The 27,449-nt window shown below is 43.5% G+C and overlaps 1 protein-coding gene across 1 annotated transcript in view; it reads right to left on the reverse strand.

Annotated features, from left to right (window-relative positions):
• The window catches only part of LOC124776203 (lysosomal acid glucosylceramidase-like), a 141,788-nt gene that overhangs the window by 46,248 nt on the left and 68,091 nt on the right, over positions 1 to 27,449 (reverse strand). Inside the window, exons 4-5 of the mRNA XM_047251037.1 lie at positions 16,429 to 16,591; positions 7,209 to 7,369 (exon numbers count right to left, since the gene is read on the reverse strand). Coding sequence (XP_047106993.1) covers positions 7,209 to 7,369; positions 16,429 to 16,591 — 324 coding nt within the window. The remainder of the gene's footprint in view (positions 1 to 7,208; positions 7,370 to 16,428; positions 16,592 to 27,449) is intronic.

The raw sequence follows: 27,449 nt of genomic DNA on the forward strand, positions 1-27,449 counted from the left end.
AAACTATAGTATTTATGTCACGCAATCCAACTGCATTTAAAAAATAGTACATGATATACACTGCTCGATAAAATTAAAGGGTCACTTTTTTCAAACCCTTAATTGTCTCCCGTTGTGACGCAGAAGTTTGACATTCGTCTCTAGAGTGCCTACAATCTTCTTCCGTAATCGCGCAAAATCCTGGTGCCCTGCGATCTCACACTCGGGCTCGGTGACGCTTCCAACAGCAAGATGTCGACATATACGAAAGAAAGGGTAGAAATCAGAATTCATGTGACGTGTAAATTTGGTTAATAATGTCACGTAGACGCAAAATTTTACAACAGTTCTGCGCAACACCACAGTGGACGTGTCACACGATGGGAAGGTCATCACGACCAACCTTACTCATATCTCATTCCTCTTCTTGACGCCTTTGCGATGTAGGTTAGAACTGAAACGCCCAGCGTTTCAGTCACACGGTTTCCTTATGGGTAGCCGAGGAAAACATTTCAGACACATTGCCGCTCACAGTCGAAGTGAAAACTGTTGACACCATCGGGAAAATTCAACCCTTCTCTGAGGACATCATGGGGCTGCAACCCCACTGAACATGATCTGACCCCTTTGGTTTCTAGCGTGACGGCAGTTCTTGCTCCGGTATATACGGAACAACTAGGAGCCGTTCAAAACCATCCGATGAAATTTCTGTGGTGTGATCAGGAGGGGAGAGTTTGGAGGGGGGAGGGGGGAGATCAGGGGGTTGCAACATTGACACACACGTAAATGAAATGGCAAACGGTATCTCTAACGCCTCCCATTTCGGCAACACCTTCGGTGCCACCTGTGAACCTTCGTTGAGCACTTTAAAAATGTTCCTGTACAGAGACAGGTTCCTAGGCGTCGACCTCACAAGCATCCCTTTCGACACCCGTTAGATTTCGCATGCCGCCAGTAGGTGCTACGAGTAGTTTAGTGCCGAACGCTTCTAGGCTCTTCAGTCTGGAAGCGTGCGACCGCTACGGTCTCAGGTTCGAATCCTGCCTCGGGCATGGGCAGGTTCGAATCCTGCCTCCGGCATGGATGTGTGTGATGTCCTTAGGTTAGTTAGCTTTGAGTAGTTCTAAGTTCTAGGGGACTGATGACCTCAGATATTAAGTGCTCTGTCAAATCCTCACAGTATAATATTTCCCCTCGCATCTTCGTCTACGTCCTCTTCCCTTTCTATAATACTGCCTTCAAGTTCATCTCCCTTGTTCAGAGCCATTTGAACCATTTGAAGTAGTTCAGTGACGTAGCGCCACTCAGCTTAGGGCTGTCGAAATGGCTGCCTCTCACGTCAGGCGCCTAGACTGGCTGTCTCCGTACAGGAACATTTTTACAGCGTCACAGGTGGCACTGAGCATGTTGCTGAACTGAGAGGTCTTCTGTTGAAGTGCTGATGCGCCTCTAATGAAGTCGAAGTTAACCAGATGGTCAGAAGCAGCTGGCGTAATTATTGAGCCTGGTGAAAAAGCTTCTAAGACTAATGATGAAGTGGACCTGAATGGCAACCACCCACGGAAAAGACAGTTGTCATTATTTATGTTATTTACTTATTTATGTTAAGGTCATGCGTTCCTGTGTCTAAAAACAGAATTTGTTATAGTGATAGGTGTCATAATATACTAGGAGATAACAATGAATCCGTACGATATACATTTTTGCTGTCACTCTTAACACTCCAATATGACTACACTACGACGCCTCACATTGTGATGGTCACTTGGAACTAGCCACAGTAGCAACCATGTGGTCCTCAGTCGAAAACTGGAGGTTGATGCAGCTTTAGACGCTATTCTATCCCGTGCAGGCCTCTTCATCTCCGAATAATTACTGCAGCCTACATCCTTTTGAATCTGCTTACTTTGTTCGTCTTCTGATTACCCCCTCTTCCGTTAAATACTAAATTGATGATTCCATGATATTTCATAATGTGTCTTAGCAACTGATTCCTTCTTTTAGTAACATTAAGCCATAAATTTCTTTTCTCCACAATTCTATTCAGTACTTCCTCATTACTTACTCGATATCCAACCTAATCTTCAGCATTCTTCTAAAACACCACGTTTCAAAAGCTTCTGTTGTCTTCTTATGTGAACTTCTTATTGTCCACGATCCATTTCCGTACAAGACTACACTCCAGACAAATTCCTTCAGAAAAGACTTCATAACACTTAAATTTGTACGCGGTGTTAACGAATTTCTCTACTTCAGAAACGATTTTCTTGTCATTGCCAGTCTATATTTTATACCCTCTCTACTTCAGCCATCATCATTTATTTTAACGTTCGAATAGCAAAACTCATCTACTACTTTTAGTGCCTCATTTCCAAATTCCGCTGATTGAATTCGACTACATTCCATTATCCATCTTTTGCTGTTATTGATTTTCATCTGATGGCCTTCTTTCAAGATACTGTCCATTCCGTTCAACCGTTCTTCGAAGCCATTTGCTGTCTCTTACAGAATTATATTGTGATCACGGAATCTCTAAGTATTTATTTCTTCTCCCTGATCAAATTTTTCTTTAGTTTCCTGTAGTGTTTGATCAGTGTACAGATTGAATAACTTTAGTCATGGGGTACAATCCTCTCTCACTCCCCTCTCAACCACTGCTTCCCTTCCATGTCTTTCGACTCTTATAACTGCCATCTGGTTTCTGTATGAGTTCTACATAATCTTTCATTGCCTGTATTTTACCCCCACCCCTTTCTCCTACTGCCTTCAGAATTCCAGGGAGTGTATTGCCAAAAATTTCGAAGTATTTTTGACCAAACTATCTCAGAGTTGCATGGACCTCCATTAATCGTATTGAGTAGAAACGTACTCGTTGGTATTTTCGAGTAAATTAAACTCTTTTCTGTCACTGAAATGCGTTAACACTACATCCATCTTGAAACCGCTTACATATCACAGATCGTGGAAAGGCAGTATTACATGAAAACTGAATTAGGCATAGCTACTGTGTTGCACAGAGTGCTCCTATCACAACGGTGCATGGAACCCTTCAGAGGGTCACATGACTTGGATGTCATGTGGCTCTGTATTGACAGTCAGGGAAAGGGTGAAACGCTCCATGTTGGTGCGTTTGATCAGTCACGTGGTGGGTGTCGAAACCACGAGACACAGCATGTCTTGTATTCTGCTACTGCATCGTGGATGGATTGGATTGGATTGTTTGAGGAAAGAGACCAAACAGCGAGGTCATCGGTCTCATCGGATTAGGGAAGGACAGGGAAGGAAGTCGGCCGTGTCCTGTCAAAGGAACCATCCCGGCATTTGCCTGGAGCGATTTAGGGAAATCACGGAAAACCTAAATCAGGATGGCCGGACGCGGGATTGAACCGTCGTCCTCCCGAATGCGAGTCCAGCCATCGTGGATGTATCGTAATTCGATTTTGGGACAACGTCCGCCACCAGTGTCAAGTGTCTTAGACATTAAGTAGCATGTTGACCGCCGATGTAACCATCAACCCTAACGAACTGTAACAGAAGTTAAGTGGATCACAGTGTTGCAAATAAGGTTGCAAATAAATCACTAATTCAGTACTGGACAACTACAGACGGTCAGCAAGCCATAAGATCCAGACGCACCTCCTCCTGTGGCCCTGGGATAACACCACCTATTATGTTTACAGCTCGCAATAAACGGCGTGGCACTGGCACACAAACGCATTCTCGTCGTCATCGCTAGGCGACTCCACCCCGTGGTTCCCAAGGTCGGCCGCATCAGCTGACTGCTGCTTGCCGACGTGCTTACTGCTCACTGTAGACGCAGGGGAAGTTCTTCATAATCAGGCACGTGTGATTATATGCGATGCCATTAAATTTTTGTTGGGAGAAACAAATGAGAAAGCAAAAATTTCTTTAGAAATTGAGCGTGGGGGCGCTGCAAGTCTCGCTAGCTATTCCAGTTGTTAAATAAAGTGAATAAAGAAGAGTGGAGGGAGTGACGAATCACAGTTACAAGTATGTTCCAAGGCTTCGCTACTTTGTAAAGATCGAGAAGAAGCAGAAAAAAATTTTGTCGTTAGGTAATATTACCGAAAAATTTATCAGAAGACTGACACACATTTTCACATGGCAAACAAATAAACACTATCCAACAGGCCTTGAAGGTCCAGCGGAACCGACTGGCCGCCGTGTCATCCTCAGCCTTTAGGCATCACCAAATGCGGGTACGGAGGGGCATGTGGTCAGCACACCACTCTCCTGAAAGTTGTCAGTTTTCGTGACCTCGTGACCAGTAACTTTTATATGACACATGTTCTTTATTTTACATTCCCAGTATCGTAGTATGTGGCATTGTGCACTATGCTACATCTACTAGCCTCACCTTATTTTGCGAGATATCTATCTGGCAGCCCATCTTCGCTCTTGGCATGCTTCGGTTGATTCTCGTTGGTTATGTGATTATTTCTTTTTCCATATTCTAATGATAAGCTATTTACTTTGAACGTCTATATTTGTCGAATTATTAGTCATACTGACATAACTTGTTCATACTCATATGAGATTAGCTAACTATTGCTTGTAAGTTATGCAAGGTAAATGTCTGTGCACAGGCTTCAAATGTCGAGCTGCAGTTCCCCGACTGCTCGGTGGCCTTTCACACAGGAGCCCCCACCACTTCTTTGCCCCACTTTCAAGTGCACTGCCTGTGGACCTACAATTCAAGTTACTTTGTGTGCACTCTAACTCAGCCCACTGTACACCACAGGTCACCAACGCTGTCATGGATGCAGGAGTAGCACCACTAAATCTTTCAAGGCCTGACTGATCGGTAGAGTAAGTATACGACAGTTGTACACTATGAGCATATCTAAAGCTACATGATGTGGTGAATCGCACTTTCGAACAGGGCATCAAGCAGGCGGGTCTTAGAGGTGTTCGCTTGTTGGTGATATTTCCATGGGTTGAAGAGAGGGCTCCTTCATATGTTTGCCATCATCTCTTACCAGCAACTGTACCAGAACCTACTGTCCAGTCTTGGGCATCAGTTAATTTGTCTACAGAGCTCCTCAAATCACCCATGCCTTCAAAAAGATAATACATCAGAACACTTCTCTGTAACTGTGTTAAGAGTTGTTGAGAAACGTATTACGGATTTAATTCCGTTATCTAGGCGACAGCAGGCATTACACGTTACTACCTTTGCGTCTCCAATTTACACTACTGGACATTAAAATTGCTACACCAATAAGAAATGCAGATGATAAATGGCTATTCATTGGACAAATATATTATACTAGAACTGACATGTGATTACATTCTCACGCGAAATCAGTACCCAGAACAACCACCTCTGGCCGTAATAACGGCCTTGATACGCCTGGGCATTGAGTCAAACAGAGCTTGGATGGCGTGTACAGGTACAGCTGCCCATGCAGCTTCAACACGATACCACAGTTCATCAAGAGTAGTGACTGGCGTATTACGACGAGCCAGTTGCTCGGCCACCATTGACCAGACGTTTTCAATTGGTGAGAGATCTGGAGAATGTGATGGCCAGGGCAGCAGTCGAACATTCTCTGGATCCAGAAACGCCCGTACAGGACTTGCAACATGCGGTCGTGTATTGTCATGCTGAAATATAGGGTTTCGCAGGGATCGAATGAAGGGTAGAGCCACGGGTCGTAACACATCTGAAATGTAACGTCCACTGTTCGAAGTGCCGTCAATGCGAACAAGAGGTGACCGAGACGTGTAACCAATGGCACCCCATACCATCACGCCGGGTGATACGGCAGTATGATGATGACGAATACACGTTTCCAATGTCCGTTCACCGCAATGTTGCCAAACACGGATGCGACAATCATGATGCTGTAAACAGAACCTGGATTCATCAGAAAAAAAGACGTTTTGCCACTTGTACACCCAGGTTCGTCGTTGAGTACACCATCGCAGGCGCTCCTGTCTGTGATGTAGCGTCAAGAATAACCGCAGCCATGGTCTCCGAGCTGATAGTCCATGCTGCTGCAAACGTCGTCGAACTGTTCGTTCAGATGGTTGTTGTCTTGCAAACGTCCCCATCTGATGACTCAGGGATCGAGACGTGGCTGCACGATCCGTTACAGCCATGCAGATAAGATGCCTGTCATTTCGACTGCTAGTGATACGAGGCCGTTGGGATCCAGCTCGGCGTTCCGTATTACCCTCCTGAACCCACCGATTCCATATTCTGCTAACAGTCATTGGATCTCGACTAGCAGCAATGTCGCGATACGACAAAGCGCAATCGCGATAGGCTACAATCCGACCTTTATCAAAGTCGGAAACGTGACGGTACGCATTTCTCCTCCTTACACGAGGCATCACAATAACGTTTCACCAGGCAACGCCGGTTGGGTTGGGTTGGGTTGGGTTGTTTGGGGAAGGAGACCAGACAGCGAGGTCATCGGTCTCATCGGATTAGGGAAGGACGGGGAAGGAAGTCGGCCGTGCCCTTTGAAAGGAACCGTCCCGGCATTAGCCTGGAGCGATTTAGGGAAATCACGGAAAACCTAAATCAGGATGGCCGGACGTGGCAACGCCGGTCAACAGCTGCCTGTGTATGAGAAATCGGTTGGAAACTTTCCTCATGTCAGCACGTTTCTAGGTGTCCCCACCGGCACCAACCTTGTGTGAATGCTCTGAAAAGCTAATCATTTGCATATCACAGTATCTTCTTCCTGAGGGTTAAATTTCGCGTCTGTAGCACGTGATCTTCGTGGTATAACAATTTTAATGGCCAGTAGTGTAACTGCTCATCTACCTAGTCAAAACATACCGTCATACTCGGCCTACACTTCAGACATATATGGCACTTGTAACTCCCAATTTCTCAAGGTAATCGTTTGCAACTGTATCATTAGACCACCTGCGTTACACGTTGGCCACATAGGTAAGTGAACTGTTTGCAGACTTCAACGTCCCAGAAATACTGCCCCTTTGGCTCAAAATACTAAGATGATACATGCACCATATTAGCAATGAATGACATGTGTGGAGACTACGTGTAAGTCTCCTTACATTCAAACTTCAGCCACGCACATGATGTTTCATAACTCATGAGCTACATACGGTGCAGTTAAAATCCAGGAAATGAAAGTAACAGTATTACTCAACAGTTTAAGTAAAAAACACATTCTGATTGCTATGAAATGACAACAACGTACATTCTGCTGTATCTTGCTAAATCTTACTTGACGAAATAGTTGGCCCAGGTCTGGTAGTATTTGGACTGCAGCCAGCTAATGCCACTCGTCCCATTGTAGACTTTCATCCATCTGGGAGCTGACCAAGGCAACGCATGTATCTTCACCCCATTGTTTGTAAGGTTCTGAGCCATCAGTATCAGTGGAATCTGTAACCAGAGATTACTACTATATTACTATGTGTGACAATTTATTTTAGTTAAAATGTGAACTATAAGCAGATATTATCTCAAAATTTTCATCACTTATTTCACCTCCCTTAAGTGCTGCATTTCCAAAAAATGTGAAACATATTTTTTTTAATTTCTGATACTGAAGGAAAATATAAATTTCCATATATTTAGTTATGAAAATTATTTTATAATGAAATAATTTCATAAACTTTTCATCCCTTATTTCGCTCCATTATGAGTTAGAATTTCCAAAAACACTGAAACATATTTCTTTAATTTCCAGCCGAGGAGTCAAATACCAATTTTCATAGATGGAACTTTAAAACTGCTTTAGTAGTTCTTTAATAATGATTTATTTTCAAAAAAATCTTTCACCCACTATTTTACCCCCTTTTAAGTTGAATTTCTAAGAATTCTCAGACTTTTTTTTCTTGTTATCTTAATAGCGACATATTTTCAAAAAGGCTATTATCCCTTATTTAGCGCCTATTTCATCCCCTAAGGTTAAGAATTTCGAACAATCTTCTCGTAAACAGTCCTACAGTTTAAGATGAATACGCTTTCCAAATTTGAAGTTTCTGTCATTCATTGGTTTGAGCTGTGCAGTAATGACCTCAGTGAATCAGTCTGGCATTATTTCGCTCCCTTAGGGGTAGAATTTTCAAATACAATGAAAAATATATTTTTTCATTCCTAACCGAGAAGCCAAATACAAGTTTTCAAAGATTTAGTTTTAAAGATGCTTTCACAATGAAACATTTCCATAAAACACTTCACCCCCTATTTCGCCCCCCTCAGGAGTTGAATTTCCAAAAACAGTGACATTCCAGTTTTATTTATAAGGAAGTCAAATATATATTTTCATATATTTGGCTTCAAAAATGCTTGCATAATGAAATACTTTCATAAAAAAATTTCACCCGCTACTTCATCCCCATAGGGATTGAATTTACAAAAACAGTCAAACACATGTTCTTCAGTTCTAACTGAGAAGCCAAATTCAAATTTTCATACACTATATATAAATTTAATAATGCTTTCATAATTATATTTTGTCATAAAACATTTCATCCCCTGTTTGTCCCCTCTGAGGGTTGAATTCCCAAAAACACTGAAACACATATTTTTTTATTTGTAATAAAGAAGTGAAATAGCAATTTTCATAGATGTAGCTATAAAAGTACTTCAGTAGTTCTGTAATAATTATTTATTTTCTAAAAATTTTTCACTCACTATTTCATCCCCATAGGGTTACTTCTGAAAAATGCCGAAATATGTATTTCTTTATTTCTGACCTTCCCTATTTCACCCCATTAGGAGATGGAACTTCGAAAAATCGCTTTTTGAACGAGCCCGTAGTATAAGATCAACACCCGCTGCAACTTTCGAGCTTCTATCCTTAACGGTTTTTGGCTGGGCGATGATGAGTCAGTGAGACAGTCAGTCGGGACGTTACATTTCATGTACAGAGATATGTGGAGGAATGTGGAGCACACAAAGAGGGTGGCAGGCACACAAGTAAACAGTGTTGCTGCTGTGACCTTTACTGCAAATACTTTTTGGTGCAGCCCTCCACACTAGTTTATACTGTCCAAGTCTCTTCATATCAGCATAATTACTGCCATCAACACACGTTTGAACCTACTTGCTGTAATCGAGCCTACAATTTTTTACTCACCACACTTCCCTCCGCTACCAAATTTCCGACTCTTTGATACCTCAAAATGTCTACTATCAAACTGTCTCTTCTTTTAGTTGAAGTATCCCGGGGCCTTGTTTCGACTTGGATTTTACAGTGCTCTGTCAAATCCTCACAGTATAATATTTCCCCTCGCATCTTCGTCTACGTCCTCTTCCCTTTCTATAATACTGCCTTCAAGTTCATCTCCCTTGTATAGTCTCTTTATATACCTCTCCCACTTTTCAGCTTTCCCTTCTTTGCTTAGTAATGGTTTTCCATTTTAGCTCATGACACTGATACAACCGCTTCTCCTAAGGCCTCTTTAATTTTCCTGTAGGCGATATCTATCTTTCCCCTAGTGAGACATGCTTCTAAATCATTACATTTGTCCTCTAGGCATTTCTGGTTAGTCGTTTTGAACACCCTGTCAATCTCATTTTTTAGAGGTTTGTATTCCCTTTGGCCTGCTTCGTTTACTGCTTTTTTATATTTTCTCCTATCATCAATTAGACGCAATATCTCCTGTGTTATCCATGAATTTCTGCTTGGCTTTGTTTTTTTATGTATTTGATCCTCCGCTGCCTTCACATTTTCATCTCTTAAAGCTACTCATTCCGCCTCTACTGCATTCCTTTCTCCTACTTTTCTCAATCGTTGCCTAAGGCTCCATCTGAAACTCTCAACAACCTCTGGCTCTTTCAACTTATCCAAGTTCCACCTCCTTAATTTCCTACACCTATTATATGTAAAAAGTATGTGTCTGGACTAAAGAATTGTATACATGCTTCATGGAGTATACATACTGTTCTGTCAACTACACACATCAAAAACAGTGTTGCATCACCCCAGTTCCCAGTTCTGAAGATAGACGTTGACTGTGGATATTGTATCACAGGCAGAGTCCCTTTGACTGTTAAAAGATGTCACTAAACCCTCCCTAAGATGTAACCGAGCATGCATGAGCTTCGCGTATTAGACGGAGGCCTCGTGTTGTCTGTAGTTCAACCATGCCTAGACGGTCAATATCGTGGTTTGATTGCTTCGGCATTGCTACTTTGTGCCAGGAAGGGCTCTCAACAAGGAAAGTGTGCGTCTCGGAGTGAACCAAAGCGATGTTGTTCAGACATGGTTGTGGTTGTGGAAGGCGCCGTAACGGCTATACGATATGTGATTGCCACCTTCCAACTGATAGTGCAACTACACCGGCAGCATATTGGCGAGGCATTCGTCTTCGTGGACGACAATTCGCGCCCATATCGTGCACATCTTGTGAATGACTTCCTTCAGGATAACGACATCGCTCTACTAGAGTGGCCAGCATGTTCTCCAGGCATGAACCCTATCGAACATGCCTGAGGTAGATTGGAAAGGGCTATTTATGGACGACGCGACCCACCAACCACTCTAGGGATCCACGCCGAGTCGCTGTGGAAGAGTGGGACAATCTGGACCAACTGTGCTCTGATGAACTTGTGGCTAGTATGCCACGACGAATACAGGCATGGGTCAATGCAAGAGGACGTGCTACTCGGTATTAGAGGCATCCATGTGTAGAGCAATCTGGACCACCACCTCTAAAGGTCTCGCTGTACTATGGCGCAACATGCAATGTGTGGTTTTCATCAGCAATAAGAAGGGGTGGAAATGATGTTTATGTTGATCTCTATTCCAGTTTTCTGTACAGGTTACTGAACTCTCGGGACCGAGGTGATGCAAAACTTTTTTCGAGTGTCTCTGTGTAAAATATTTTTGTATCTGTTTTCAAAGTGCATTGTGTGCTAGCGTAAGCTGGTGGCAGCACTCTGGGCGGCAAAGAGGATGCGAGAAGATCGATAAGTGAGCAGGAGATAGACCAAACAGAGGCTCACAAGCAACGTGCCGCCAACGCCCTCTCGACCGCTAGTATTTAAATCGCCGCCGCGGACCAGTCAGTTCCAATCAGTAATCCAGTGAGTCAACAATTCGAGTCTTCAGTCGCAGCCGAGTGGGAATCGCAGTCGCAGTTAGCGCAGCCTCTAGCTCAGAGTCAGTCAGTATCTAGCGAGTAGAGTAGTGTGCATAGCGGGATGTATACTACACCAGCAGTGAGGCTAAAGTGAATTATTACAGAAGAGCTTGTACCACAACACCTGGACTATCTTAAGTAACTTCTTGTTCTTATGAATAAAGAACCGTGTTAATAAATGCGTGCAGTCTGTGTTATGGAAGAGGATATCAGCCACCAAACAACATCCACTCCTTGGTTCCTATGGTACAAGCCTACAGTGACAATGAGGCGACACAAAACATTGTGCACAGGAAATTGGGAGAGAGATGTACAATATGTGAGACTTGTTGCATACGAAGACTAAAAGAAATAATAAGGAAGAGATTTTTGTAAATTCGCCATTAACTGTTCTAACAATATCACCACTTGCAAAGTAGGTTAAAAATCAGATCAATAATGTTGCTCACGCAGTGTATGTTCGCTTTATCGGGCAACAACAAAGTTATTGACTGTGGATGGTATCGTCAGAATGGAAATAATGAAGTCACTGTAAAAAGTCATTAATTTTGGCACTTATCTTGAATGGATTCCCACGTAGATTTCGTCGAAGTTGTTATGGCTCATCTTGTTGATTCTAGGGTGATTCCAATTTGACTGCTAGAAGATTCAGATCTGTATTTTAGCAATATTTGAAGACCTAACAAATGCGTTTTTCAGGAAATTCTTAATGATCAAACAATCCCAGATCAGAACAATGGTATGGTAGAAATAATTTTTGACTTGGTGTTCACGATCCACATTTTTGTTAAACTTCTTGTAAATTCAAATATATATCTTCTTAATTGTCACATCATCAAGAAAACAGTTTTGTATCAATCTTCATATATTTAATTTCCACTTTAACCAAACACAAGACTTGACTGTTCTTTTACAAAGCGAAATAACAACTCGACTTCTGAAAAGTGAAACAAAGACTGCTCTGTGCGCATTCGCGCCAAAACGGTTACAAATAAGTCAAAGATTATGACAGTCTCACAGAAATGAATACACACAAGAACCATATCACTGTAACATCGGAGTACCTACACATTAATAAAACCAAATGTGAATATTGTCACAAAAATATGTCTGTTACTTCGCAGAAAAGTAGTACGATATTACTGGTATCGAGAACTGGGGTTGGAGGGCCGTAACGGTCACGTAAATAAAGAACCATTACACTGTATATATACTCTGACAAAAAAGTGAAGCACCAAAACACATGGTTGGATGTCATGCACCCAGCATCGGTGAGTACATAAGTCATTAGAGTTACAATTCTGTGCGACAGGTGGAAGGTCCACCAGAATGCATTAATGTCGATCGTGTTTAGTGTTGTTACCAGATCTGGTAGGGTATAAGAGGGACGTGATCAGCGCCAGATGCTGACTGGTCACTGTGAATGACACGACGATGCCACATAATCTAGTATGATAGCATTATCAGCATCTGACAGAGTTGGAAAGGGCCACATTGATGCTCTCCATTTGGCAAGCTGATCGAATTGTGCAGTATACAAATTTTGGACATTCGAATGTGACAGTGGCCCGATACTGGACAGCATGGGAAGGCGAAGGCAGGCATACTGGCCGTCAACATTCCAGTCGATCATGTCTAATCACCACAAGGGAGGATCGCCCTATTGTACTCCAAGCAAAACGTAACTCCTTTATATATAGGCCTGGCATACAAGAATAAGTAATGGATTCGTTTCAATACTCTGCATCATTTCGCACCATTGGTCGGTAACTAACAGCAATTGGGGTAAGGTCTTACCCTCCCATGTGTAGGCAGCCGTTAACACCGCAGAATAAACGGGTAAGTTTGGAGTTTTGTCGTGACCTAGAAGCATAGACTGCGGATGAATAGCATCAAATTGTGTTGAGCGATGAATCGCGGTTGTGCACCACCACAGATGATAACCGTCGTCGGGAGTATGGTGGCGACCTGGGGAGGTTTCATTCTTCCACAGCCCTGTTGGTCCTGGCGTCATGATGTGGGGAGCCATCAGCTACCACTGGGTCAGCGCTAGTAGATCCTGTGTCTTCATCTCTTATCTGTCATACGACAGTCTCGTGGTGCTGTTTTTCAACAGGAAAATTCTCCTCCACACATGACACATGTCTCTACGAACTTTCTGCGTGGTGCTGAGATATGCCCGAGGCCGTCAAAATATCTAGATCTGTCCTCGACAGCATATCGGGCGTCAACTGCATCCCAGTAGCAGTTCCATGATGTCAAGGACAAGTTACAACAACATTGTGAGCTAGTTTTCCTCGGGAGAGGATTCAAAGGTTTTATGATAACCTTCCAAACGGAATCAGTGCATTCATTCTTGCCACAGGGGGTATAACGTCTTTCTGAAAAGTGGGCTCATACTGAGAAGTTCTTCGTAAATTCGACTTCATTTTATAATCACTGAAATAGCATCACATATCCTCTCAACGCGTGAACATTCAATTAGTTTTCCTTTTCGTCAGTCAGTGTATAAAGATCTGTCGTTATTTAGAAAATTGCGCAAGTTGAAATATCATTGGAAACGCAACAGAATAATGCAGCAACTCACGCATAGAAAGCATCGTGCATGAATACCATTATACACGAAAACGCACTTCAGCATAGGAATCATTTCCTGAACGGTGCCGTGAAACAAATGCATAAAATTTAAATGATGAACGGCAGCAGAAAAAATTTTAATAACAAACTATCCCATAGTACGAAACTTAAAAAGTTGCATCGAAATGAAGACAATATTCGGTTCATTTCCTGAGAAGAATTCATCTTCGAAATTCGCCGGAAAGCCTGAATTCGCACGTAGCTTACATGTCTTAGACACTTGCCTACTGCGTAATAATACTAAAAAGATTGTCACAAACACATACAGTTAAATTACTCAGCAAGTGGATTTCTGAGTGGGGGCTGCAAACGACAGAATTTATAGTTGCAAGGAAGGAATGTAGTAATATACACATTTTATGTAAGAAAATATTCTGTTGTGGGGCGCAGTGTCACACCGTGCTCTGACCTACTTGTCCTGCGTAGGCAGGTTACAAGGTAGAATATGTCAAACTACTATGTGACGCTTTCCACGCGATGCCACAGTGTGTGTTCCCTGGTGGACGAACTGTCCACAAAGATAATATTGCTTCCATTCACATTTCTGGAATTGTCCAAGACTGGTTTAAACAACACGCTGATGTAATACTACAACTCTTGTGACCCCCTTCCCCAATGCCCGAAGTCAGAATAGCTACGAAATCTCTGTGGGGCATTGTCGAAATAAATTGTCCAATTTTCCCGCTCAAAGGACAATTTCTGAAATTGGTGCCTTTTTGCAGAAACATCGTACTGTGTTGTGCATGATCGTTCATCGGACAAAAGTTGTAATTTATACACAAGGATGGCCAACATCCTACCAAAAAAAAACAAATATTTCTTTCATAGTTATTCATATTATTTAACCGAACCATCTTTTCTGTCGTATCGTAGTTAGACGGAGGTGGGTGGGGGCAATAGTCTTTGACTTCTTTTATTTTTCATCATGGAATATACCTTTTAACCCTTTCGTGAGCCGTGGGAAACATGCTTCCCACTACAACGAACTCGCTCCTAGTCCCATGGGATTCACAGTTCCCACCTCTGTATGGTGTTACCACCTAGTGAACAGTATAGGGTACTACTTCCAATCGAAAGTTCCCGCCGTTTTTGCTGTGCCTTCGCGCAGAGCCATTGTATAGCTGAGTGTTGCTCTATAGAGGAGCCTTTTAGTGGTGTTTGCGTGACATTTTGTGATTTTTTTTCCTCAAAGGTATAGTATAAGGTAAATACTTTTGATTTACCCAAATTTAGCACGTAAAATTGGAACGAGGAAAATTCCAGTTTGAAACAAAAGGAGCCATTTCTGCAGTAAAATGGATGGATAACCATCCAGTCACTTTCCTGTCCTCAATTCATGACCCATGAGAAACAGCCACAGTGAAAAGAAAAAACAAGGATGGTACTAGTACAGAGATTTCTTGTCCTGAAGTTGTGGCAGTATGCAACAAAATAATGGGTGCTGTCGATAAGTTTGATCAATCACGAGAAAGGTATGCTATTGGCAGACGTTCTGTAAAATGGTGGTACAGAATATTTTATTTCCTGATGGACGTTGCTGCAGTGAACAGTTTTATCCTGTGGAAAATCAGTAAAAGAGAAAGTGGACAGCATGATCAGCTCACATACAGGATCCATCTAGCCAGGCAATTGATCGCTGGCTTATCATCCCAAAAAAGGCGTGGACAAAAACCTGTCTTTCTGACAAAAAGGGGTAAAGTACCTGAAGATTTTCGTCATTTGGCTGTAGGGGAGCATCAACCCATTTTAGGAGAAACCTACTGGTCATGCCGCCATTGTAGTACCAAAGCTGTGGAAAAGAGCACTCGCTGTGTTTGTACATACTTTCAAATACCACTTTGCATAGACCCATGTTTCAGAAAATTTCATGGCAAGTAACTGTGAACAATCATTGTAACAAGAGAAGTAAATTTATCAAATAAATATGGCATACATTGAAAAAGTTGTTTTTGTCATTTAACTCCAAGGAAGGGCAGTGGGAAGAATACTTCCCACCTTGTTGTGTGACCTCACTTTCAAGGTTGGAGCAAATTTGATATTCTGCATGATAAATTTACCTATCTGTTAACTACTAACTGATCTCCATTCATTTAAAAAAACTTCTCAATAATTGTGCCCACGAAAGGATTAATTGTTACAACTGCGAAGACTGGTCTTGACTTTTGGCGGAAGTGAGAACTGATGAATAATCAATAGCAATCCCAAATAACTTTGAAAAGAAGTAGTCTCACACTTCGGAAAATAAAGTGCATGACATTAATTGAATTGTGTGTCGCCAGCGGACCAACCCTGTAACTAATCATATGGAATCCTAAGGAAATGCAGTCCGAAAACAAAGGAAGTAGGTTACAGTACACTTGTTCACCCACTGCTTGAATATTGCTCACCGGTGTGGGAACCGTACCAGATAGGGTTGATAGAAGAGTTAGAGAAGATCCAGCGGAGAGCAGTGCGCTTCGTTGCACAAGGTACCCTCCGCCACACACCGTCAGGTGGCTTGCGGAGTATGGATGTAGATGTACATGGAAATAAAACGCTATCCTTGACATGTTTACATAAATTAAAGCGCTTTTTATTTTTAATACGTTTAGGAAGTATACAGACAGTTGTGTGAGGTGCTGTAGGAACAGGTCTATACAAGTTCTGATGATCATGCAGCATCGGAACTCTTGATTCCTAAATGTAATGCAGGAACGTAATAACACAAATTACCTTGTATTCGATGTCTTCCGGCTGGAGAGCAAAGTTCTTTAGGGACGGGTCAGGCTTATTGCTGTCATCATACGTGTAGTTGCGTACCGAGAAGTCGGTGCCACCCATGGGCAGACGGATCAGCGAGTACTGTGAGCTGCCGTCGCTGCTCCCGAAGTAGCTCCTGCAACACAGCGCCGCCTGTCAACACACCTGGCACCGAGCAGTTCTACTCATCAATGTACTGCATCGCTTGATTGGCTGGAAAGCAGAGCATAGGAGGGCAATTCAGAAAGTCTTTCTCCCAGTTTTTTGGTAACCAAATTACGGCTATAAGTCCGAAGTCACCATATCCATTACCAACTTGGACCTTTCTTGGTTCATGCCGGCTTTATCTGCCGGTAGCTCCGCCACAAGGCGCTGCTGTCAGTTGTTAAAGATGGCGCTCGTGCTTCACACGTCCAAGGCGTTAGAACAACGAAGTGTGATACTTTTTCTATGGAGCAAGACAAGGACGCCCTCGAAATCTCCAGGTGAATGCAGCCCACGTATGGGGAAAACTGTCTCGCTTTGAAAACTGTGAGGTACTGGTGCTGTGAGTCCGACAAAGGCTGTGAAGTCTTGCATGGCAATGAGTTGACTGACGACAACATTTCCCGCGTTAATACAATGGTGAAAGCAAATCACAGCTATTTTTTGAGAGCTTAGCACATCGCGTGGGAACGCAGCGATTCACAAGTAACGATGAAGCCAAGACAGCTGTCCGAACATGGTTCTGTAGTCAGTCGGATGCAGGAGCATCTCATATTTAGTGCTGCAATGGAATAGATGTGTGAACCAGTGTGGGAACTATTGGAAAAATAGTGCAAGGTACATAGAATACACATTTTTCATTTACTGTATGTACCTTACTTTGCCTAATACAGAACAGGGGCAAAGACTCTCTGATTTGCCCTCATGAATGGCAAATAGTGGTAAAACAATTCAGTCACCAGCCCACTCTCAGGAGTTGGTAAGAATTTAAACGACCCACTGTAGTAATCATGTGTACACAGAAACTCTAATTTTCTCGACTTGACAAACAGTTTACCTAAACATTTGAACTTCCATCACATCCGCCTTCATCTTTGCCTCTGTGGCAGATGTGACGACAGAGTACAATGCTGATGCATGCATAGTTGTTTCGGAACATACCATTCGGCGCCCATTGATGAACATGGGGCTTCGCCGTAGACGATCCCTATTTGTTCACATATTGACCCACCGACGATTGCCATGGACATGGGATCATAGAGACTGGACGGTGGACCAATGGAAACGTGTCACCTGGTCGGATGAATCACGTTTCTTGCTAGACCAGGTCGATGGTCGTACCAGGATACGCCTTCATCCAAGCAAAATCATGCTCGAAACATGCGCCAGTTCAAGGACGTAAGATATTGAGGGCAGGACTGTGCTTTGAGAGACATTCACCTGGGCTTCCACAGTAGTAATTGAATGTAGCATGGCAGGTGTGGACTAAGTGCACATTATTATGGACCACCTGCATCCCTCAATGTTTGATGTCTTCTCCGATGGCACTGGCATCTTCCAGAAAGCAAGAGTGATCCTGCAGTGGATTGAGGAGCAAGAAAGTGAAGTCACGTTAATGTCTTGGCCACCAAATTCGCTTGATATGAACGTGATGATGCACGTCTGAGACACTATCTTGTGCCAGCTCCGCCCCCAAAAACCATCGGCCCTTAATGTACAGGAATTGCGTGACCTGAGCACACACACCTGGTTCGACATACCTTCGCAAAGCCTACCAAGGGCTCGTCGAAGCCATGCCGGGCAGACTCGCTTGTGTACTGCCTTTCAAAGGTGAACAACAGGGGTAGGTGCTCGTACTGTTTTAGCTCATCAGTGCAGTTTTTTTCAGAGAAACCCTTGGTTTTGAATGATGCCTTCCTGTCAAATTCGTCAATAACAGGGACAAGGCGTAACTGGTAACACACAAGTAGTATAGCAGTGCGTGTGCTGGAAGTAAAGGAACGTAATTTAAAGGGACAGGATTTCATGGGACGTGATTTAGAAGTAAACATAACTTGATTTAAAGAATCAGTAGGATAGCAGTGTAGGTGCTGGCCCACAACCGGCTATAACCAGTTTGATGACATCACTTGTAATGGCAGATTATGCATTGGGGCAATTTATATTGAAGGCCATCCTGGGGTGAAGGAAAAGCACACACACAACTACATACAAAATTTAGAAGCACATATATTGTGCAGTCATTCCCACGTATTCAGATAGACAGACAGACAGACACACACACAGACACACACACACACACCTGTGACAGGTTACTCATCCAACTATTCCATGTAAACATCCACTCTAAATTAACCTGGCACACACTCAATCACTCAGTGTTTAGTATGAGTACAGGAGGCTCTCGAGCCCAGCCTCACAGATGAACCACATGTCGTCCTGACAATGCAGTATGTACCTCATGGCCTCTCAATAGGAAGATTACGTGGTGCAACAGATGCGGAGCATTGGTGACGCCCTCGAGCAGGCACCTCTTGTAATCCTTGTTCATAAGAGCCTTTGTGACCACATGATGCACACCTTAGGCTGCCTTGGGTGCCATCTTCATCTACGTGGTATGTGACAAATCCTTGATTGAAGATGGTGGCCTGCTTAAAATTTGACCTGGTGTTGTAATTTCTTATGCTGTACGTCCATCCCAAATGCAAACTAAATGAATTCCTCAGTATTCCCTAAAAATTTCCATGGTTCTTCCGAAAACTGAATCGTTCATTAATTTCTAAAATACTTTTTTCGAAATCACACATTGTGGATGCCTTCTTTTCGCTTTCTAAATCATAGTACTCTTTTAACCAGAGTGACTAGTCGAAAGCATGCCACATGTTACTCTAGCAGGTTTCATCTCTAACCTGAGAAAATATTGGACATTTCTATAGCATAGAATATATCTCTGCTTTTTTCCCAGTGTTGTCACCAGCTTGGAGACCGAACTGCACTGTGAGGCTAGGGGCTCTGGACACTGTGCGTTTCATGCAAATTGGTAGTGTCCTACACGTTTGCCTGTAGGACATATCCCTTACCGCAGCACTCTGCCACACCATGGATCATTTCCTTCAGTCTGGCCATTTTTCCGTTGGACATCCATCAGAACCATCCAATCGGCACAGACTAGTGCACGAGTTGCCCAAAGAGGTTGTTTGCATCCATGTAAAGGACGTAACTCAAGTTTACAGACGTCCTCTATTCCTACTCGCTCATTCCTAGGTTGTCCGCCTAAGTACACCTGTACACTGACTGGCAAAGCCGACCATGAACCCTGAGTTTGAAGAAAAACAACATGTCAGTATCAGTCAACAGTTGAATACCGACATGCAGCTTCCTTAACACTATGTCCCTTGAAAGTCCTGGCGCAGTGAAGCAGAAGGCAGATGCCCAATCCTATACTCCGAAATTTCTCGAAGATGTCCACGAGCAGTCATACATCGCTATTGATGTACGATCTCGCATATTCCCCTCACTGACAGATAATTAACTCTTGTCAAACATTCTCCACAGGCTCATACTCAGCATCGGTTACGGTAGTGCCTGTCAGTTTCCTGGATAATGTTGTTATGTCCAGCAACGTGATTTCATGGAGACACTTCATCTCATTCAGGTATTTGTATGGAAAGACCCCCTTCTTAATCACGGTCCGAAACTTTTCAGCATCGTGATACAGAGCTATGGTGATATGCACACATTCTCCTGGTGCATCACCTCAGCAGCTTTCTGAATAGAGGCGTGCTTGAAGTGTAGCGAATCCGTGAAGCAGAGAGTTATTTTTGTCAGGATTCAGCATGATTCACTTGGTACATGAAATGTAATTTTCAGTGTTATCAGGAATTACACTCGTCTTATAACGTTTCAAACAGAAATCATCCATGTGCTCAGTAAGGGAGCAGACATCATACCCACTCAAATTATGTTGGAAGAGAGGTACCGTTTGTGGTACCTGGTACTTCGAGTTGTATTCATTCCGGACTGCACTGCTGAACTTCCCATTAGATGTCAGTGGTCACTCTGAGGAAATTCCGATTTCCTATCCAATGGCACCCCACAAATATGACAAGCAACTGCCTGCTTCTACCAGGCTTGATTCTCCTGTGTGTCAGATAGCCCATCAGTGAGAGAGCAACTCGAGTTCCTATTGCTAATAACGCGAGTAGACCGTTCGTTTGTTATATATTTTTACGAGCTTCCAACAGGAGCGACATATATTTATAGATACCTGTTTAATTGCTAGTTTATTTTTATAATTTCTTGTGTGGTCGAGTGCTTATAAGGTACAAACTTTTATTTTAATAACAATGTAGCATACAGTGTTGCTGTTGTTATCGGCTCTTATGTCGACCCTCGTATCATACATACTTTTGTTTGTTTTGGTTAGAACAGCTCAGTGTCGGATAGATCGTCAGTGAGAGAGCACTTCAAATTCCTGCTACTAACAAGCCGAGCACACCGATCGTTTATTACAATTTTTACGATCTACAAATAGGAGCGACTTCAGTAATGGATAGGAACTGCGATCGCTGTGTACAGATGCGAGCTGAGTTGGTCACCCTTCGCTCACAGCTCCAAGCTGTGTTGGCTTCCATCACACAGCTTGAAGCTGCAGCCAAGGGGCATCACTGTGGGGGGTCAGATGCGGGGATGCAACGGACGTCGAGCATGACCCACGTGTCCTCCAATCGGTCCACTGCTGTGACCGCCCCGGGTATTGCCTGCACTGAGGCTGACGCCTCACCTGTGGTCGAGTTGGAGATCATTCTAAAGTCTGGCAGGCAGCGAAAGACTTTCCAAGGGACTGGTCATAGGGCCTCCCTGGTTCGTTTGACGAACAGGTTTTGGGCGTTATCTGTGGCTGACGAAGTCTCTAGGCTGGATGCAGTCGTCTACCCTGTTCCCAGAGGAAGTTTCTCGGCCCACAAGGCCTGGACATTCACAGAGGATGCGTTTGTTGGTAGTTGGGAGCTCGGACGTTAGGCCCGTAATGGGACCCCTTAGGAACATGGCTGCCATCGGGGGGGGGGGGGGGGGGGGAGGAAGCCAGTGTGCACTCCATGTGCATACTGGGGGGAGTCATTCCGGATGGGGAAAGGGTGCTTGCGGATATCATGAAGAGTACAGTACGCAGCTGACTGCAGGTGGTGGCTCATGTCAGTGCAAATGACGTGTGTCACTTTCGATCGGAGGAGATTCTCTCTGGTTTCGGGCGGCTAGCGGAAATGGTAAAGACTGCCAGTCTTGTTTCCGAGATTAAGGCGGAGCTCGCCATCTGCGGCATCGTCGATAGAACCGACTGTGGTCCTTTGGTGCAGAGCCGAGTGGAGGGTCTGAATCAGAGACTCAGGCCGTTCTGTGACCGTGTACGCTGCAGATTCCTTGACTTGAGCCATCGGGTGGTGGGTTTCCGGGTTCCGCTTTATAGGTCATCACTGTGGGGGGTCAGATGCGGGGATGCAACGGACGTCGAGCATGACCCACGTGTCCTCCAATCGGTCCACTGCTGTGACCGCCCCGGGTATTGCCTGCACTGAGGCTGACGCCTCACCTGTGGTCGAGTTGGAGATCATTCTAAAGTCTGGCAGGCAGCGAAAGACTTTCCAAGGGACTGGTCATAGGGCCTCCCTGGTTCGTTTGACGAACAGGTTTTGGGCGTTATCTGTGGCTGACGAAGTCTCTAGGCTGGATGCAGTCGTCTACCCTGTTCCCAGAGGAAGTTTCTCGGCCCACAAGGCCTGGACATTCACAGAGGATGCGTTTGTTGGTAGTTGGGAGCTCGGACGTTAGGCCCGTAATGGGACCCCTTAGGAACATGGCTGCCATCGGGGGGGGGGGGGGGGGGGAGGAAGCCAGTGTGCACTCCATGTGCATACTGGGGGGAGTCATTCCGGATGGGGAAAGGGTGCTTGCGGATATCATGAAGAGTACAGTACGCAGCTGACTGCAGGTGGTGGCTCATGTCAGTGCAAATGACGTGTGTCACTTTCGATCGGAGGAGATTCTCTCTGGTTTCGGGCGGCTAGCGGAAATGGTAAAGACTGCCAGTCTTGTTTCCGAGATTAAGGCGGAGCTCGCCATCTGCGGCATCGTCGATAGAACCGACTGTGGTCCTTTGGTGCAGAGCCGAGTGGAGGGTCTGAATCAGAGACTCAGGCCGTTCTGTGACCGTGTACGCTGCAGATTCCTTGACTTGAGCCATCGGGTGGTGGGTTTCCGGGTTCCGCTTTATAGGTCAGGAGTACACTACACACAGGAAGCGGGTACACAGGTAGCGGGCCTGTGTGGAAAGCACTGGGCCATTTTTTAGGTTAGAGCTTCTCAGGAACCCACAGAAAGGGCGTCCGTCTAAAAGGGGGCAGGTAAAACACAGTAAAGTAGTTGTTGAAACGATCGATATTGTATTTGTAAATTGTCGTAGCTGTGTTGGGATAGAACTAGGGCTCCAAGCCCTAATAGAAAGCACTGAAACTCAAATAGTTGTAGGTTCAGAAAGCTGGCTAAAACCGAAAATAAATGCAATCAAAATCTAACGTTCAGAAAGACCAGATTAAATACAGTTGTTGGCGGAGTTTTTATTGCTGTCACAAGTAGTTTATCTTGTAGTGAAATTGAAGTAGATAGTTCCTACGAAATAGTATGGGTAGAGCTTATACTTGACAATCGGACTAAACTATTAATTGGATCGTTTTACCGACCCCCGACTCAAAAAATACAGTTCAAAGAAAGCTTGAGTCTCATTTCAAATAGGTACCCCACTCACACAATCATAGTTGGTGACTTCAATCTACCCTCCACATGGTGCAAAAATTATACGTTTGAAGTCGGCGGCAGGCATAAAACGTCAACCGAAATTATACTGAATGCGTTCTCAGAAAATTATTTTGTACAATTAGTTCATGAGCTCACTCAAAGCATAAATGATTGCGAAAGCATACTTGACCCCTTAGCAACAAAAAATCCTAGACAAATAGGGAGTATCGCGACGAATACAGGGATTAGCGACCACAAGGCAGTTGCTGCTAGAGTGGATACTGTAATACCTACAACCAACAAAAAGAAACGCAAAGTAGGCCTCTATCTATTTAAAAAAAAGGTGATAAAAATGCTCTTAACGCCTTTTTTAAGAGACAGTCTTCACTCCTTCCGATCTGACCATATAAGAGTAGAAAAGTTGTGGAATGACTTCAGAGAGATAGTGTCGACGGTAATTGAGAGATATGGAACACATAAATTAATAAGTGATGGTGCTGATCCCCCATGGTACACAAAACGGGTCAGATCGCCGTTGAAGAAGCAAAGAGAAAATCATGCCAAATTTTAAAGAACGCAAAATTCCCAAGATTGGCAAAGTTTTGCAGAAGTTCGACATATAGCGCGTACTTCAAAGCGGGATGCTTTTAATAACTTCCTCAACGAAACTGTCACGGAAACTGGCATAAAGCCCAAAGGGATTCTGCTCATACATAAAGCACACCAGCGGGAAAACGCATCAATACCATCATTGCGCGATAACAACAGTGAAGTCACTGACGATAGTGCCACTAAAGCAGTTATTAAACACGGTTTTCCGAAACTCCTTCACCAAAGAAGATGAAGTAAATATTCCTGAATTCCAGTCAAGAACAACTGCCAAGATGAAAAACGTAGAAGTAAATATCCTCGGTGTAACAAAGCAGCTTAAATAATTTAATAAAGCCAAGGCCTCCGGTCCAGATTGTACACCGGTCAGGTTCCTCTCAGAGTATGCTGATGCAATAGCTCCACATTTATCAATTATATAAAACCGCTCGCTTACAGAAAGATCCGCACCTAAAGACTGGAAAATTGCTCGTCACACCAATACTCAGAAAGGGAAATAGGAGCAGTGCGCTAAATTACAGGCCCATATCACTACCGTCGATTTGCAGTAGGGTTTTGGAACATACATTGTGTTCGAACATTATGAATTACCTTGAAGAAAACGATTCATTGACACATAGTCAGCACGGATTCAGAAAATATCGTTATTCTGAAACACAACTAGCTCTTTATACTCACGAAGTAATGAGTACTATCGACAGGATATGTCAAATTGATTCCATGTTTTTAGAATTCCAGAAGACTTTTGACACCGTTCGTCACAAGCGTTTTCTAATCAAAGGGCGTGACTACGGAATATCGCTTCAGTTGTGCGACTGGATTAGTGATTTCCTGTCAGAAAGGTCACAGTTCGTAGTAATAGACGGAAAGTCATCGAGTAAAACAAAAGTAATATCCGGCGTTCGCCAAGGAAGTGTTATAGGCCCTCTGTTTTTCCCCATCTATATTAACGACATATGAGACAATCTGAGTAGCCCTCTTATATTGTTTGTAGATGATGCTGTCATTTACCGTCTTGAAAAGTCATCAAATGACCAAAACGAATTGCAAATTGATTTAGATACGGTATATGTATGGTGTGATAAGTGGCAATTGACGCTGAATAAAGAAAAGTGTGAAGTTATTCACATGAGTATTAAAAGAAATTCGGTGAATTTCGATTACGCGATAAGTCACACAAATGTGAAGGCTGCACATTCAACTAAATATTTAGGGATTACAATTACAAACAACCTAAATAGGAATGATCACACAGAAAATTTGAGTAGAGCAAACTAAAGACTGCGATTCATTGGCAGAGCACTTAGAAGGTGCAACAGGTCTACTAAAGAGACTGCTTACACCACTTGTCCGCCCTATTCTGGAGTACTGCTGTGCGATGTGGGATCCGCATCAGGTGGGAGTGAGTGAAGACATCGAAAAAGTTCAAAGAAGGGCAGCTCGTTTAGTATTATCGCGAAGTAGTGGAGATAGTGCCACAGACATGATTTGTGAACAGGAGTGGCAATCACTAAAAGAAAGACGTTTTTCGTTGCGACGGGATCTTCTCATGAAATTTCAATCACCAATTTTCTCCTTCTATTGCGAAAACATTCTGTTGGCATCTACCTACATAGGGAGAAATAATCATCACGATAAAATAAGAGAAATCAGGGCTCACACAGAAAAATTTAAGTGGTCGTTTCTCCCGCGCGCCGTTCGAGAGTGGAACGGTAGAGAGACAGTTTGAAGGTGGTTTATTGAACCCCCTGCCAAGCACTTTATTGTGAATAGCAGAGTAATCACGTAGATGTAGATGTAGTCGGTCATGCGAACTTTTTTGTGATTAACGCCATCTACTTCCCGAACAGGTTTGTCGAGCTCAGCGAGACATCGTCTCACAGGATTATCCCCAATGCATATTTCAAATTTGTTGTGAATGCTGTCATATGAGCATACAACTTGATACGATGCCGCATGTAATATGTGTCGTTCTGTGAAGACAGAATGACAGGCAGAGGCGTCACCTTCACAAGTCTGCATCCATGATTAAGGGACATTGCTTCTTATGGAGTGCATTTTTAAACTTTAAAAACATTTCATCCTCGGCAAGCGTTTCCAAACATACCAGTTTTTAATTCAATCAATCAGTAATATGTCTCTCGAGAAACTATAGTCCTAGTAAAAGAGTTGCGACATCTGCAGCAAAAAGGTCGTTCGTGTTGATTTTTGCTCTATTGCTCGGAAAGCAGGTGGGACATGATTTTCATCAGGACGTAGTGTTGCTTCTCATTGTTGGAGAATAGCAACAGATCTACATGACTGAATACTGGCTGCCTAATTTTGAAAAGTAGAGGTGTCCAACTGCTTTGTTCTTGAGTTCTTTGTTCTGCACAGTGTGCTAACGGCCATTTTCTTCTGGCTCACTATCATCATCAAGATCCAAGCTGTAAAGATGAACTGTATGGTCTGGATTCTGCTTCTCTAGTTTCGGTATGTCTTGGATTTTTACGAGGAATCAAACTCCTTTGAAATTATAATGCCTGTGGACATTTGATGTATTGTAAGCGCTCAGAAGCACTCCATTTGCAGGGCAATTTCTGTCGCTAACCAGAGGTGACAATGTGAAGCAGTACTCATCCTCCTCATCTACATTCAGGACTGTAAATACATTTTTTTAGCAGTAATATCTTTCTGAAGAGGGATGAAGCTGGACCAACCATTAACTGGTTCATGGGCATGTGATTATATATCGAGGTACATAGTTGAGTGCCTTACCAAAGCTCTTTCCTGCATTTCGAAAAAATGGACGAGTATCACACTCTTAGAAACGACTTTGCGATTGAATCACATCATGATATCACACCAGACTTCCCCGAAGTTTGGACTATGCTCTTTTCATCACTAACACCACCAACCTCTCTCATAGGGTAAGTCAGCTCACAATATAGAGCTACCTCTACAGGCAAGTCATACAACAGTCGACTGGGGCGTTCTGATGGATGTCGAAAGGGAAAATCGCCAGACTGAAGGAAAAGACCCATGATGTAGCTGAGAATACTGCTAAGCGGTATGTCCTAGAGGAAGACCTGTAACACACCACCAATTTGCATGACGTGCACAGTGACTGGCCTCTGCGTCCAGAGCACTTAGTCCCACAATATAGTTCGGTCTCCAGGCTGATGCAGGGTAACATGCAGACACACATTCTGCGCTGCAGATATCTCCAGCAACGCCTCAGGTTGAGGATGAAAATTGTTAGAATCACCTATGGCATCTCCTTCGACCAGTAACTCTGGTTGAAAGAGTACATTTATTCTTTGAATACCGCAAAATATGTTTAATTTATGGTTGGGATGGGCGTTAGGGCGCAAGATATTACATCGCCATGTCAATTTTGAAGTGGACCAGCATCTTCAATCAAGAACTGTTCGCTGTGGATATGGTTAACATTTCAGTGTCATTCAAGAAGCCGATTTATATGGGTATGAGTATTCTTGATTCTTCAAACTCCACATGTACCGCTTTCACTACGAGTTTGCAAACCCAATCTTCGCTGATCCCAACTTACGTTATAGGAATACAGCTCCATCCTCATACGTACTTTGCAAGCCACCATTCAGAGCCTT

Source organism: Schistocerca piceifrons, chromosome 2 (assembly GCF_021461385.2).
Source record: "Schistocerca piceifrons isolate TAMUIC-IGC-003096 chromosome 2, iqSchPice1.1, whole genome shotgun sequence".
NCBI lineage: Eukaryota > Metazoa > Arthropoda > Insecta > Orthoptera > Acrididae > Schistocerca > Schistocerca piceifrons.